At 40.0% G+C, this 17,110-nt stretch overlaps 1 protein-coding gene across 18 annotated transcripts in view; it reads left to right on the forward strand.

Annotated features, from left to right (window-relative positions):
- Window positions 1-17,110, forward strand: part of TCF4 (transcription factor 4) — a 354,769-nt gene that overhangs the window by 319,169 nt on the left and 18,490 nt on the right. For 12 of the 18 annotated variants that reach the window (XM_065889291.1, XM_065889292.1, XM_065889296.1 and 9 more), the window contains 4 exons: window positions 1,720-1,787; window positions 2,905-2,983; window positions 5,551-5,627; window positions 8,528-8,731. In XM_065889291.1, coding sequence (XP_065745363.1) covers window positions 1,720-1,787; window positions 2,905-2,983; window positions 5,551-5,627; window positions 8,528-8,731 — 428 coding nt within the window. The remainder of the gene's footprint in view (window positions 1-1,719; window positions 1,788-2,904; window positions 2,984-5,550; window positions 5,628-8,527; window positions 8,732-17,110) is intronic. The other 6 variants (XM_065889300.1, XM_065889294.1, XM_065889299.1 and 3 more) reach the window with 2 other exon arrangements.

Consider the following 17,110-nt stretch of genomic DNA (forward strand, 5'->3'; position numbering starts at 1 on the left):
CTAGCAACTAATATATCTTTATTATTATGAATTTGTGATAAGAATAAGAATAGGTTTGTTTTGTCAGAAGGTGATTGTGTTCTTTGTATCACATACCAGTTTTCTTTCAGTTTTAGTAATTAACAAATGAATGTGGGTGTGAGTTTTGTTAACCAAATAAAGCACACATCAAAAGATTATCGAACTATCATATCTAACATATAAATATGTAAAAATAACAAGCATAATTTAACTATGCTAAGCAGAGGTCAGGATAAGCTAGAGACGAAGATAATTTGACCACTTGCGATCTGATCCCGCTACTGTATTTTACAGATCTGGAAGCTGAAGGTGTCACATTTGCCAGAAGGGTTGCTTTCTTGGGTTGAGGATGGGGCTGGGAATTTTTCTTAAGTTTTAAATGTGTAATGAAGTTTTGCTTGGGTTAATCAGTTGATTTAAGATTTCCTTTTCTTATTTCACAAAATAGTGAGAAACATCTTCTCCTGGAGCTTAATAGGTTTTATTTAAATATTTTATCTATTTGCTTATGCTGAGGCCTTAATAAATGTAAAAGAAGAACACCACTGGCTATACCATTTTATAAAGGCAAATTACTTCCAAAAGACACTTGTTAGATAGAGCTGGCTTCGAATTATATACCAGAACCTATATCCCTTTATTAACAGTACAGTCATCCTTCAGTATCCTTCCAGGGGATTGGTTCCAGGACCGCCCAACAGATACCAAAATCTGAGGACGCTGAAGTCCCTTTATAAAAGGGCGCAGTGTATGCATAAAACCCTTGCACATCCTCTCATATGCTTTAAGTCATCTCTAGATTATTTATAATACCTAATACAATATAAATGCTCTGTAAATAGTTGCCACTAACAACAAATTCAAGTTTTGCTTTTTGGAACTGTATGGAATTTTTTTTTTTTTCTGAAGATTTTTGATCCGAGGTTAGTTAAATCCTTGGATGCTGAATCTGTGGATACAGAAGGCTGACTGTACTCTTTGTTCATCTATTTTGTAGGTAGAAACACCAGTGTTTAAGATAATAGAGATTGCTTCATCATCACGTGGACTTACTTTATCTCCAGAATTCGAGACAACATTGACTTTTAGTAGCTAAGGGTTCAAATTCTTTAAATGTGAACACAGACTTAAAATATGTGGAGAATATATGTTACTTAAAATATTAAAAATATTTTCCCTCCTAGGAAGGCAGGCCTGTTATAGATTTTTTTGTTTTATTTTGTTTATTGTGTAACTCTGAGAGGAGTATCTCATTTTGCTGTATAGCAAAAAAAAAAAGGTTTTTTTAAATTTGAAAGCAGATGTAAATCATTCATGAAGATAATTTAGTTTACTATATAAAATATAAAGAAAAGGCCAATTCTGAGGATTTCAGGGACCTGAAAGTACGGCACACTTTTTAGCAATGACCATCATATGTTCACCACCAACCACTCATATACAACCAGGGGGAATGTAATAGCAACTAAAACACTTTATCTTTAAACCGGGGTGTCAGGTTTGTATTTTATCTGTAAAAAAATGTAACATGAATATATTTGACATCTACCTCAGCAAACAAATTAATGCTAATTAAAGATTAATGTGTTGTAATTAGCATTAAAAATGCAATTAAATTGTGAGTAAATGGACCAGGAATAGAAAATCATTTGGCGTCTCACTGCCTGGTTTTTCATATTCTGCCTTTTGTTTTTGCAGCAAATAGAGGAAGCGGAGCAGCAGGCAGCTCCCAGACTGGAGATGCTCTGGGGAAAGCACTTGCTTCGGTGAGGAAATATTGACTTTGGACTTCATATGTACCATGGCAGAAGGGTGAACTTGAATCAGAAGTGGACATTTTGAATTTTAGAAAATGGATGGCAAATAGCTTTGATTTTTGGAAAGGCTAGCTTCCTTGCATAATGATCATTGGAAAACTTGAGGAGAGAACTCTGAAGATTCCAGCGGATGGCTGGTCTTCCCTCTTGCCTCCTCTGCTTCCCGGTACTCAATCGTGGATTGGTGGATATTCTCAGGGCCTTTAAGAGGATAGATTTTCTATCTTGATGTCTTATTTTCTTCTGAAGTCGTTTGGGTACCCACTGATTGACTGACTTTGCCAAGGGGTAATTCCAAAACACTTTGCAAAAGGCATTTCAGAAAAATGACCATAACTGAGACCCGGGAGAAATTGTCACATAATTGGCACTCAGCTTCTCCGCTTTGCCCGCCCACTGCCTAGAGGCTAGAATCCAGCATTCCTTGCATGTTCACTAGTGACAGATGGCACCCTTCCTTGTCTGAAGGAGTGTACCTGGTACGGTCTTCAAAAGCTGAATGTGATCATTTGTAAATGTAAGTGGAGACTTGCTCTAACGTTTTGTCTCTTCAGTTGGTTTTTCCTCACCAATGGGGGCAGAGATGAGTTTGACTTATATTAGCATTGTGACCTAAGGAAAAGTTTTTCTTCAGTCTGAGCATTCTTTTGCCTTGGAATCACATGCCTTAAACATAATGCAGAAGGGGTTGGACAAAAATCTTAGGGATGATGCTGTCCAACCTCCTGTTGTATGGAGGAGGGAAAGGGAGGTTTGGAGTATCTGTGTAGGTTAATGGCCACACAGCCATGGGAGGACATGGGAGGAAATGGACAAGAACTAAAGTCGGCTGACCCCAGTCTGGTTCTTTTCCCACTATCTTATACCACCTCAATAGCTCTTCTATTGGAAAATCAATTAAGTTTTTCATTTTAGAATATTGGTACTACAATTGATCGTTGAATGTATTGTGTGTACCTTGGAATTTGTAAATGAATTGCATTGACACTTTGTCGTTTAAAATTGTTGAATATTTATTCCCAATGAATGAGGGTTTGTTTATTTTTTTTCTCCCCACTGTTTTAAGATCTATTCTCCAGATCACACTAACAACAGCTTTTCATCAAACCCTTCAACTCCTGTTGGCTCTCCCCCGTCTCTGTCAGGTACAGTACCATAAATCCACTGCATCCGAGTGTCAGTTTATGGAATGGTTTCCCCCTTACACTTCCTGTGCTACTAGGTGGAAACTCACTCCCTCCAAAAGCTCAAAACAGAGCATTTCTGGACAAATAGGAAGAGGTGGGAGAGACAGACTGCCCTACGATGGTGAAGTCATTTACATCCAAAACTTCTCTTTAAAATTACATGTTTTTAGAAATACAGGCACGTGGGAAACTTCCTTCGTAAACTTTTCTTGACTCTGTAGAAGATACTGCACAGAATAATATACTCCAAGAAAACATCTCAATGAGAAAACCCAGTTCACATCGTCATGAATAGGAATATAGATTATGTAGTCATCAAATACAGACTGTTCAAAAGGATCATTTCCCACAGAAATTTTAGACTTTTCAGATTCCCTCTTTAAAGTCCTTGTTACTGGAATGTTTGAAGAAAACTATAACTGTGTAAATAAATTGTGATGTAGCTGTGGAGTAAAAGGGGATGTTTTGCCATTTAATAGAACAAATTTAACATGACCTGTGGCTTCACATAATAACATTATAAGTTGTTAAATTGTGTTAGTAAAGCATTGCACTTTTCGGAGCTCCATTTTAAAGGCGCATTGCCTTTCCAGTATAAATGCTTCCAGAAAGGCCTTGTCTGGTACATGTCTCTTCTCTTTGGAAAGAGGACAGGTGGCTTCTTAAAAACAAACAAACAAACAAACAAAAAAAACCGAAATCACACCTGTACCTGATTGAAACCTGACCTTACTGTAATTTAGACTGGAGTCACTTGCCTGAATGCCGCCACCTCCATCTCTGTATTATTCCCGGCATGCAGCACTCACATGGCCCCTCATAACGTGGGTTCCCTGGTAAAGAGTGGGAGGTTTCAGATGGCCACAAAGCTTTCAGAGTGCCTTAGGTGAGACTTCATATCAGCCTTTTCCAAGCCTCCATTGACATCAGGGAGTCACAGAATAGAGAGGGAAATAGCTTGGACCTTTTAGTTCATAGCTCCAGAGAGATAATGTTGAAACCGGGAAGAGCCAGAGATGACATAGAAGATAATGGAGCAGCAAGGAAATACTCCCCATGACAGAAAAGTCAAGTTCAGAATTGTTGTGCACTTCCGGCTCAGTACCATATTGTTAGGCTCTGGAAAATGATCACAGGTGTCAATGTCCAGAGCCAGAGAAGGCTTGAGACAACACGGAGCCCAGTGAGGCCAGGGATGAGGGAGTCTGGACAGGGAGAACTCCCAAGTTCCCCATTTCAAACAAAGCAGCTCTGATTTCATCCATTTTATAATTTGGAAAAAAGAATATTCTAGAACCTAATAAAGTTTGAGAACAGCTGTTTGAGTTGAATGCTCTGATTTACAGATGGACATACGAAGGCCCAGAAAGAGTATGGGATTTGCTGAGGATCCATCAGTAGCAATATCAGAGCTCAGGCTGGAATCCAGGGCTCACCACTCTGTCACTCCACTTCCAGGTTAAGGATGGGAGGGGAAAGTTACGGTGAACAAATCATTCCAGAAAACGCCACAAATCCCCCAAACTGAGGAGCATGCTTTATGTGGAAGACACTGAAACAAGGCCACTTTTGGGGTGCTGGTAATCCATCCTGGAAGAGCACATGTTAGGAAGAAAGAACTTTATGAAGATATAAATATGGGGATAGACTGCTATTTTCACACCAATGGCTCTGTCCAGATTCTGTCACTAAAAGTAATTGAACGAAATATTCTATTTTTATTTAGCATAAAAATACACACAAATGCACACCCAGAAATGGCAGGAAGGATGGATTTTTAAAGTGCTAACAGTGTCGGAGCATGAGATTTCAGTGAGATCATAGAATTTTTTCCCCTTTCTTGAGTTTTTTTTATTTTCTAAGTTTTCTACATGGAGTGTGTATTATTTTAAATTTAAAAGTGGTTTTTATTTTGAAAGTGGTAGGTTAGACGTGTTATATTTATTATAGCAGGAATCTTTAAGTATAAGTGAATCATTAAAAACGTGTTTTCTTGGGAAGAAATCACTTAATGTTGTTACATTGAGTGTTTAAAGTCCTGGTTTAGTGGATCGCTGCCAGCTAATCTTATTTCCTTGAAAAGTTTCTGAAGGCTTATCCCTTCTTAAAGATCATTTAAAAAACAAGTAGCAGAGCTGCTTTTCATTGGTGAGAGAATTTTGGTTTAACAAACTGGCTTTGCATGAGGGTGTAATGAAAGCCCCTCTTTGCATTCTTAAAAGTACCTTGACTGTGTATGATAGTTTTCTATCAAAGGGACATTTCTCTAGCTAAAATTCAGAATCATTTAAGTGTTCCCTTTTAGGAGGAAGCCTGAGAGAATTCTGAGTCCATGTACAGTCTACATGTTTTACATTTAAAATACTTTCCTTGCCCCCAAATTCTTGTATGGGAAGTTTACGTGTATTTCCCTGTTGTCCAAGTAGAAATCAATATTGCTGATTTTTATAAGAACTGTTTAAAATGTTGGTAAGATTATTTTTAAGATTATACGGATCTCATTGTAATTCCCATTTTCATATCAGCAGGCACAGCTGTTTGGTCTAGAAATGGAGGACAGGCTTCATCATCTCCTAACTATGAAGGACCCTTACACTCTTTGGTAAGTTTCATCCACACATCTTCACTCTGGCCTTTCTTTTTTTTTTAAGATTTTTTTGATGTGGACCATTTTTAAAGTCTTCATTGAATTTGTTACAATATTGCTTCTGTTTTACGTTTTGGTTTTTTGGCCACAAGGCATGTGGGATCTTAGCTCCCCGGCCAGAGATCGAACCCACACCCCCTTCATTGGAAGGTGAAGTCTTAACCACTGGACCACCAGGGAAGTCCCCACTCTGGCCATTCTCAGGCCATGTGTCTCTTTTACCATCGAGTTCACTCTCCAAGGTTCTTATTTTCACGTCAAGTAAGCCCACGCGTTTGGTTAGAGCCAGAGTTATTAGATGGTGCTTGTTCCTGTTTATAGATTGTAACCCAGATACTACTACAGTGGAAGCCTCAGGGCTCTAAATATCTAGAACCAGGTAAGAGATTAAGAATCTTGGAAGGATCATGGCCTCCTCCCCTTGTGAGAGGAAGATGTGCATCAATGATTAGACGCCTCTCCTGACATGAGAGTGCTGGAGTTCCAACTGTGCTGTGGAGCTGGAACACTTGGAGAGTCTACATCTCTGTGCTTTACTTTCCAGAATAACAGGTTTATAGGCGTGTTCTTCTTGACCTCTGAATAAGAAGCCTACTGCTTATTTCCTCATTCACTTTGATTCTCGTGGAAATCTAGTAATTTCATTAAATCTCTCTTGTAGGGAATAGCTGAAAATTTTCCCTTGGTGTAATTAATATTATAAATAATCACATGATGATTCAGTGTTTGACACTCAGCTTAGGTGGAAGGGGCTGGAAACATGCATGAAGCAACACTGCTCTATGCAGTGTCTGGTCTGTAAATGAGTCAGGTGGGGAGGGGTAGCAGCAAGGAGCTGTCCTTCAAGGTTGAGTTTCCCTTTTTCTCTGCATATTTTGAGATGGAACATGGAAGTAGGCATAGATCAATGTATCTATCTATCTATCTACCTATCTTTATGTTGTCTTGTCAGCCGTTCAGGGTTTCCTTTCTTCCTTTTGGCTAACAACTTAAATTAAGGAAAATCTAAAAATGCAGATACAAAGGTGGATTTCCCCTTCACTGTGCTTTTCCATGCTGTCGTGTGTAACTCGGCCACCTCCACATTTTAGCCAATAAGGGGACCACAGATTGAGACGGTGTAAGCACTGCCTACATAAGCCCCATGAATCTACAGCCCACATCCAAATAAGCCATCGTTCTTTTAAGTGTTTCCTTCCATTAGTCAGTCTCTGGGACCCATCGATCAAAACTGGTTTTTTTCCAACTCTAGAGCTGTAAAGACTAGGTTTATAGTTGTGAACGGCAGCTTTAATTCTCTTTGAATTCTGAACACTCAAGAGGGGATTCCCAAGCAGAAACTGCTCTCCACCCAGAAGCTGTGAGCCAGAAAGGATGATAAGCACGTGTATTATTTCTTTTCGCGCTCACACTTACACTTGGAAGTGTATATCATCATTCCTATTTTTATAAATTAAGAAGTATAGACTCAAAGAAGTTGAGTCACTTTTCCAAGGTCATATAAGCAGCAGAGCTAGGAGTTTAAAGGAGGCCCCTTAACACCAAAGCCCACCAAATCAGAAGGCTCTGTACCCTACACTGACTGTATTAGACACACGTTCTTTCTGTTAGTAGGGAATAATTAGAAATTGTTTTTCTCATGCGGGAGAGCTGGTGTACCTGTTTGCACAGCCCGTTGGAAATCAAAGTGGATTGTAGCAGGGTCCGGTACAAAGAGGCACTAGATTTGAAGACTTAGATTGTAACCCTGACTTTACCATTTCCTGGCAGTGTGACATTGAATAACTAATTCACTTAATTTCTTTGAGCCTCATTTGCACGTCTATAAGGAAGGGATAATAATGTCTTCGCTGCTTGCTTACACATGTAGAGTGAGGATCCAGTGAGACGGTATATCTTAAAGTGCACCCTGGAGATGTTTGTTTGATATCATTACTGATCACACTGAAAAAAATGAATACACATCTCCATGTCCAATTTCTTCACCAAAAACTATCCATATAGGCTGTATCCAGTTGTGGAAAACTAGGATCCTAATGGCTGGGGTGAAAAAAAGATCAGCTGGTTTTTCATTTTATAAGGTAGTGAATTCTCTACTATAGTAAGGGCTTTGAAATCAATTAGAAGCCCCCGGTGAACAATTCATTCAAGTCTTTATGATTCTTCAGTCTTGAAATCTCCTACCACTTTGGTTGACAGAATTTTTGCGATGTTTTTCTTTAACCGTTTTGAGGCTCCAGTTCCCTTTACACACACACACACACACACACACACACACACACACACAAGCTGGTGATGGTAGCTAGAAAGCAAGAAACACAGTAAAAATTGTTAGTGCTCGATAAGAAATTACAGTCTGTACGCATTTACCTGTCCCTGACTTGATACATAACACCATATCATATGGCACAGAGGAAACCCAGGAGATGTGCCCTTAAGAAGATAATTTAATTGGGAAACTATAAATAGGTCACCTTTCCATTGTTAACTTTTTGAAATCTTTAACAAATGCCTGCCAGAACGTTCCTTAAATTCAATAAATGTCTCTTCTGAAGTAAATCTAAATTCTCTTTCAAAGTTATGCAGTATAATGTAGCATGTGTACTAACAATGTCCTGGAAGAATTACTGAATTTGTTCACAAAAAATTACACTATAATTATAGCATTAACAATTTTCACCAGTTTTCTAGGAAGGTCACTATTTATTTTTATTATAATTTTAAGGAAATAAACTTTACTGGAAACATATATCCAGAGACCCAAAGTGTGATTCGTGTCAACTCAGGTTTTAGTTATATAACCTACACACGAATTTCGAACTAAATCAAATTTCACATCATTTATTAACCAACAGCAAAGCCGAATTGAAGATCGTTTAGAAAGACTGGACGATGCTATTCATGTTCTCCGGAATCATGCCGTGGGCCCGTCCACAGCCATGCCTGGTGGTCATGGGGACATGCACGGAATCATTGGACCGGCTCATAATGGAGCAATGGGTGGTCTGGCCTCAGGGTATGGAACCGGTCTTCTTTCTGCCAACAGACATTCACTCATGGTAAGTGACTAAATTTCGGGACTCTAGTTATCTTATAGAATTAGAATTTCTAGTACAAATACTACTGCTGCAGTTTTTTCTTTTGTAAACAGCTTTATTGAGATGTAATTTATTTAACCTACAATTCACCCCTTTCACTTTTACAATGTACTGTGTTCTACATATATTCTCAGGGTTATGCCATCAGCACCAGAGTCTAATTTTAGAATATTTTTGACCCCTACAAAAAGAAAAGAAATCCACATGCCCGTTAGCAGTCACTCTCCATCCTTCCCTCCCCCTAGCCCCTGGCAACTACTAACCTACTTTCTGTCTCTATAAATTTGCCTAGTCTAGATATTTCCTATAAATGGAATCCCACAGTATGTGGTGGTCTTCTGTGACTGACTTATTTCACTTAGCATAATGTTTTCAGGGTTTATATATGTTTTATCATTTATCAGAGCACCATTCATTTTTAGTCCCCAGAAGATTCCATTGTATAGCTATACGTTAAATATCCATTCATCAGGTGATGGGTATTTGGGTTACTTCCAGTCTTTGGCTGTTAGGAATAATGCTCCTGTGGGCATTCATGTACTAGTTTTTGTGTGGACATATGTTTTCATTTCACTTAAGTATAAGCCTAGGAGATCATTGCTGGGTCATTGCTGGTGTGTTCAAGTCTTCAGTTTGGGGACTTCAGCTAAAGATCCCAATGTCCATGTGACGTTGCTGGCATTTCACATGTGAATAGGTTGGATTTTTTAAATTATTATTAAATAAGCCAAATCAATGTCTTTTGCTTCTGAGTATGCTATGGGAGGTAGAAATATATGGTGTGTCTGTCTAAACAGATGATGTGGCACCATGTAATTTCAGTATATCGTAGTTTTACCACTACCTATTTACGAATGTGTTTGTTTGAATAATAATTAAGCAGATTTGTCCATATTACAATTGAAATTTCAATTTTGCCACTTACTTTTGGAAAGGACTTGGGAGTGCATTCTTTCTTGGATGATTACAAAGACTCAGCAAATCTCCCTAACAAAATGTTAAGTGATGACAATTAATGAAGTGACCATATGGGTGGGGAATTTCATATTACTAGTGATTCTGTGTAATTCTGCTCTTTACAAACTCCTGACCAGAGAACACCTTAGTGTCCTGTTTTGTGCCTTACAGGCTCTCAGAAAGTTGCATGTATGAAGGTCTATTTTCCATTATCACTAGAGCATCTCTTACTTAAAGATGATTCCAAAAGGAGAATGCAAAAGAAGTACAGATTATTCTGAGGCTCTTTAAGTTCTTTTCTCGTTCAGAAGTATTCTTCTGCCCTCCTTTGCATTTCTCTTAATAAAAGATTAAGAGTCCCATCCTGAGCGGTATGTTATGGAAACCTGCAACCAATTTGAAACCAAAAATACTGGTTTATAAATAGAAGCAGTGAACTCACTTCTAAAACGTGGAAAGGTATTTTTGAATGCCAAAGCTAAATCTTTTTTTTTCTTTTTTCACTTTTCGTAGACTCTACCCTAAAAATTCCTCATTGAGTAAAAAGTGTTTGTCTATTCATGGCAGTTGCTAAGAGTTCACAAAAGGAAAAATCTAGATTTTAATTTAGCTTGGCCTCAGGTAATGTGCTAAATACGCTTGGGATGCATATAATATGAGATTTTAGTTTGTACAGCTTTTTTTTTTAACTACAATGTTTAAACAATACTGCTTTTAATTAAGGAATCTGGCTTTATTAAAAGCCAGATCTGTGACTTACAACCATTTCTGTATATCTGCTCTCAATCAAGAGAAAAATACTTTAATTTCTGTAGCTGTGTTCGTTTTGCATATGTTAAACGGATGCAACGTGCACCCAGGACGTTGCTTCAGAGACAGGTTTTTTTTTTTTTTCCATAAATATGTAAAGTTTGCTCTTAAATACCAGATGTAGGTTAAGTGGTTCTTTAAAATAATAAACTATACAGAGATGTTTTCTGGAACCTTTTATTTGACCTTTGAATTGCCTCCTCTTTGAGTTTGATTCAGAGGTGGGATAGGAGGAAGAGACTAGACTCATCTTTGGAGATGGGAAGTGGGACTGACCCAGGTGGAGGGGGAGGGGAGAGAATGAACAGAGCAATAGAAAAGGGGAAATCATCGGCCCGTATTACACAGCAACGTCTTTAATTATTTTGGAAGAAACGATGCCGAAGCAGTAAAACAGCTAGTTTTGCTGATGGGGAAAAGTGCTCACTCACTCTCCTGAAGACATTTCTAATTCAGTCAAGGGTGACGGCCGAGCCAACCAGATCATAGAGTAACTCCAAAGCCATGGCAGGACAACCTGCTGCCCTTTGAAGCCGACGGAGGCCTAGCAGTCTTTCTCCTTTTTTCTCAAAAACATTCAGGGCGCCCAGCGCATCTGAGCTCCTCGGCCCAAAACCCCAACGTGTGCACAAGAGATCGGATCCTCATTTCTTGCCTTGCGCAAACTGGTATGACTTTTCAAACAAAAACATCAGAACAAAGGAAATAGTTTTTGAATTTAGTCAGTCTGAAGTTAGCCTTTGACCATTTGATACATTCCACAATAAAAAGGAAGCTGAAGGGGAAGGGAAAAACCCACCCCCCTTCCTCCCCCCAGCAACAACAAAAAAAATTCAAGGAGGATACTGGTAATGTTTTCCACATTTGAATTTTAATACATGAAACAGGCCATAAAACGTTGGCCAGCTGCAGTAAATAAAGTAGCAGTGGGAGGTACACACTGGAAACGTCGGACCAGCGCTGGTGGGAGTTTCATTCCCAGCTACACACCTTCAGTTGTTGTTCTGGAGTGTAAGCGAGTTGCAGTAACTTAACACCCATCCCAGGGCTGGTTTTGTTTTGAGCCAATCTCCTTTATAACTCTCCTTAATAATTCCTTCTGATTAAAGAACAGATAGCTTTGAATTCTCTTGACCTCCGTCTCTCCTCGTTTCCTCTCTCCCTGCCTTCCAAAATCAAAACGAAATGGCTTGATCACTTGGAAGATGATAGAAGCATTTCTTTCTGCAGCAGCTTGCAATCGTGGTGGGGAGAACCGTGGTTCTGCCTGGGCCATTATGTTATCTCATTTAATTGCTAACATATTGTACTTAGCTTTTGATTCATAAAATGTTTTCCTTGGAGTTCTGAAGTAGGTCTTCAGTAAATGACTAAGTATTAGTATAATGAAAGGGGTTTTTTTTTTTTTTTTTTTTCCACAGCAGCATGGCTCATAGCACTCAAGCGAATGTTGATTCTTGTGGGCTTTCTAGATGATACTATTTGTCCATGCTCTTTCCTGCTCAGAAACCTTCACCGGCTTTCCATTATCTACAAGATAAAGACATATTTCTTAGCCTAGCTTATTAAGCCCATCACTGTCTACCAAAAGCCTTGTGCCTAGCTCTTCCAATGCAGAAACTTTGCCAGCAAGACCAACCTCTGCATATTACCAGCATTTGCGCTGTGCATTCTCACTAGGTACGTCTTTTGCGTCTATCTGGCTTGTCCTGTTCTATCCACTGCTCTTAGCCCATCTCATTCCCACCCATTCTCAAAACTCTCACTCAAATTCTGTCTCTTTCAGGAAGCCTTTCCTTGCCACCTCCACCTGTGAGAGTCTTTTTCTTTTCTACTCTCACAGCGCTATGAATCATACCTTTGGCTAGATATTTATTTTACCCACTTAGGCAAAGCTATATATCTTTGGTAGGTCTGACTTTTGCCTTACCAACTAGATTGTCAATTCCTTGAGTACCATGTGTTACATTTTGTTTCCCTCCCAGTAGATAAATCGTCAGTCAAAAGGGAAGAAAGGAAACTCAATATTTTCTGAGTGCCTGACAAGTGGCCAGCCCTTCAGCTAGGAGCTCCATATACCTTATCTCAGGCCTTCTTCACAGGAGTCCAGTGAGGGTGGTAATGCTTTCCATTTTAGGTGTTGGTCAGATGACCTTAGAAGGTTTGAGTGGTCAATATCAAGTCCGGAAGCTAGATTTAAACTCAGGAGGCTTTGACTGTAAATTCCATGCTCTTGTCTTACCATCATGGGCACTCCTCAGACAGGATCTGTAGTTATACCTTTTAAGAGCTAATTTCAGGTGGTTAGAACTCATGATTTTCAAATCTTAACAAATGTTGGTCGACAAGAGAGAAGTTTCTAGGTGTCTTATGGCCAGTTTCCCAAAGCAGCTCCCTACCCACATGGAAAGGTAAAGAACTTTCCTCCAGTATTGGTAGTATGCTGGATTAAATCCCACCTTGTCTAAACACTTATTCTTAAATCAACATGTCTGTGCTAAGTGGCAAGAGGTGTGGTGAGTGCTCCTTGCTAGGTGGTTGGAGTAGTTAATTTTAAAACATTAAGTTGTTTTTCTTACCTTAGCCTCCCAGTTTTCTAATGGAATCCAAGCAGAAATTTCGGAATGTGGGAGATTAAAGAAATAGCTGGGGGCTTCCCTGGTGGCGCAGTGGTTGAGAGTCCGCCTGCCGATGCAGGGGACACGGGTTCGTGCCCCGGTCCGGGAGGATCCCACGTGCCGCGGAGCGGCTGGGCCCGTGAGCCATGGCCGCTGAGCCTGAGCGTCCGGAGCCTGTGCGCTGCAACGGGAGAGGCCACAACAGTGAGAGGCCCGCGTACCGCAAAAAAAAAAAAAAGTAAAAATATTGGGTTGGCCAAAAACGCCATTCGGGTTTTCCATACTGTCTCATGGACAAACCGGAACAAACTTTTTGGCCAACCCGATACCTTCATGTGATTCTGTTCCTGCTTTTTTTTTTTTTTTTTTTTTGCGGTACGCGGGCCTTTCACTGTTGTGGCCTCTCCCGTTGCGGAGCACAGGCTCCAGACGCTCAGGCTCAGCGGCCATGGCTCACGGGCCCAGCCGCTCCGCGGCACGTGGGATCTTCCCGGACTGGGACACGAACCCGCGTCCCCTGCATCGGCAGGCGGACTCTCAACCACTGCGCCACCAGGGAAGCCCTGTTCCTGCTCTCGATTACTCGTCAGTAGAGTCAGCAATGGTGGGATCATTTTAGCTGAAAAGCTCCTATACTATTAATATATAATATTAGTGTGGTTCCCAGAGCCTTTTTGCTTAAAGCCCATCTATTCATTTCAAAAACATTTACCAAGTCATTACCAAATGCTGAGCTCTATGCTAAGTTGTGGTTTCTCCTCTCAAGGGGTTCACAGTCTCGTAGGATACGGTATATATTTTTTTTTAAAAATTGCTGCGGCAGTGTGGTAAGACTCATAGGAGAGCAGGGCCCAGCTCTGATATCCGGGAGGGAAGGATCAGATTGTCATTTGGGAGGAGTAGTGGTCTCCTAAGGATCTAGTTGCCCTAGATGACCTAGGGGTGGAGGAGCCCTGTGAAACACACCACCCACACCTCTTCTCCACAGCATCACCTGAGGCCTCTTACTAGACTCCTAGTAAGTCTAGGACGATGTGGCACACGTTTTAGAAACCACTGGTATAAGCCAGTCTTAGCCCACTTTCCCTCTTTTCAGTATCATTTTTAGTGTGACTTTGGATTCCAAAGAATTCATTAGAAGGTCAGTCATTAGGTGAAGAAGCACCTTTTTATTTCAGTGACACTAAATATATGAGAGCTTTTACCACTTAGGATTTCAGAGGATAAACAAATGAGTTCTGCTTTTATAGTTCTTAGGAATTAGGACCATTGAATTTTAGATGCTGAAAGCACCGCAGAAGTCATTTAGCCCATTGCTTTTATTTTACTGCTGAGGACTGAGGCCCAGAAGGGGGAAGTGACCCAGGTATGGATACTCTCTGGTTAATGGCCGAGCTAGGATTAGAAACCAGACAAGCCAGCAACGAGACCAGCACTCTTTGTACTAAATATTACACTGCCGCAACAAATTTCCTCTCTAACCCGACGCCATAGCAATTTCAAAACTGTGGCTGGTATTACGCGTGTTCTGTTAACTGATGAAACCCAAGAAAACTCTTTAGTTGCCCCTTGGCTCTCTGCACCCTGTTGCTATTGAGTTCTGCCAATCTAATTTGGCCCCAGGAGAGAGTAGTGGGCAGTGATGTGATACTTTGAGTAGCATTTACTGGTATGTTGTAGTGCAAGTAACAGAAGTCAGAAAACTCTGTTTCTACGTGGCCATCTTCAACAAGGGTATGAACCACAGGGGCTTAGTCATCCTCAGTCTTGTTCCTCTTGGGTTTTCGGGGATTCTGATTCCATAAATGTCTGTGTATATTTGAGCACCTACTTCATTTCTAAGCAATTATTAGCATATAATCTCAGAGACCCTTAGAAGGCATCTCCATCCAAATCCCTCTACAAATTTGCTGCCAAGCAGTGAACAAGCCTCTATTAGCCTCCTTCCTCCAAGGCTAAGTACTCTAAATGACCATAAATCCCATTTCCATCAGACTTCAGAAAATTCTTCCTTAGGTCCAGCCCAAATTTATTTCCCTGTGAAGAGTTTTCATTTTTCTGCCCATTGGAGTTACCCCTAAGTCAACTCAACAAATACTTGAGAAACTTGAAGACAGTCTACTCTTTTTTTTTTTTTTTTCCTCTAGGGTATACATCTGGATCTTCAAATATTTATCCTAAAAAAAACAAAAGTTTTGACTTTATAACTTTCCAGTGCATTCTTCCAAGTTTAAAAAGAATACTCCCCCACTGCTCGCCCAGGACCTTTTAGTGTGTAGAATCCCAAACTGAATACGATGCTCAAGGAATCATTAGCACAGACTAGGGTGGATCTGTCACAAAACCCACGAAATACATTATGTCTTCATTAAAGGCCACCTAACAGCATCCTACTGGCAGTATTTGATGACATCATCATTCTACTGACAAACACTGAACTTGAAATCAGCTGAAATCCATCGGCCACATGTCCGTCAACTGTCCTTGTGCACTATTTGTTGTATCAGTGAATTTCATACCGTTTCCGGTGTCAGGGTCTCCTTCAAATCCTCATTCAGTCACATATTCTGCAGCTCTGTGGTTGGCAAATTTGTCACCAAACGCCAGGTGTGCAGCATTCCCGCGAACGAGGTTTATACAGAAAGACTTGTTCTTGGTGGAACTAAACTGAGTTGAGAGGTCATCGCCTGTGTTTCAGAGCATTTCGGAACTGTCTTTTAAATAGCCTGTTATAGAATTTCACCCAAGATCTTAGTCATCGACATCATCTTTCTATAGCTTCTACATTGGATTTTGTTTTTCTTTAATGAGGATATTTGCCTATCTCTAATGTTCTACCATCTCTCCTACTCTCCACAGTTATCAAACATTTCTGAAAGCTGATTAGCAGCCTCAGTTGGAAGGTTTTCTCTATATCAAAGTTGTACTTTATTTTAAGAAAACCTGGGCGGAAAAGGCAGAAAGGGAAAATAACTTGAAGAAATTCCCTTCATTTAAAAAACGTCTGCCGGCTTTTTTTGAGATATTATTGACATCTAACGTATGTCAGTGTAAGGTGTACAATGCAACGATTTGATACATGTATATTTTACAAAATGTTTACTCCAGTAAGGTTAGTTAACACCTCCATCCCCTCACATAATTAGTTGTTTTTTTTTTTTTTTTTTGGTGGTGGTGATAACTTTTAAGAGCCACCATCAAGAACTTTCAAATATACAATACAGTATTGTTAATTAATGTCACCATGCTGTACATTAGATTCCCAGGGTTTATCTATCTTATAGGTGGAAGTTTCTCGCCTTTGACCAACATCCCCCCATTTCCCCCAGCCCCCAGCAACCACCATTCTACTCTCTCATTTCTTTGAGTTCATTTTTTTAGATTCTGCATATAACTGAGACATACAGTATTTGTCTTTCTCCGTCTGACTTAGAGAAGTTCTCTTGACCATGGGTTAGTTACGACAGTTTTAGAATCCTTGAGGTCAACATTGGTATTTCAGCATCCGTTTAAACAAAAGTCAAGAGGTTTTGAATCCAGCCATAGCAGGGAGACCATTTACTCTCCATTAACAAGCTCTTAAGACAAGTGGTTCGGCATGGTGTGTGCCCAGATCCCACAGCTCTAGGTCTAAATTAGGTATATCCCCTTTTTCTTCCCCCAATACCCATTTTACTTGAATTCAGGCCCTGTGACCTAGAAATGAGACAGTCAGTCTGCACTGGACCATCAAACCCAAAGGACTCCCTTTCTCCTTGCTTCTAGGACAAGCCAAGCCTAGTTCCTTAATCTTTCCCCTGTGGTTAGCACCCTGGTGTCATGAACCTTAAATACATAAAACCCAGCGGTTGTCTCCTCTGCTTTTAAAATATAAAAACACATTTAAAACAGACTCTATTACCTCAACACATTTTGACTTTGCTTTCTTCTTAAATAACAGGAAAAAGCAGGTAGA

Source organism: Phocoena phocoena, chromosome 13, assembly GCF_963924675.1.
Source record: "Phocoena phocoena chromosome 13, mPhoPho1.1, whole genome shotgun sequence".
NCBI lineage: Eukaryota > Metazoa > Chordata > Mammalia > Artiodactyla > Phocoenidae > Phocoena > Phocoena phocoena.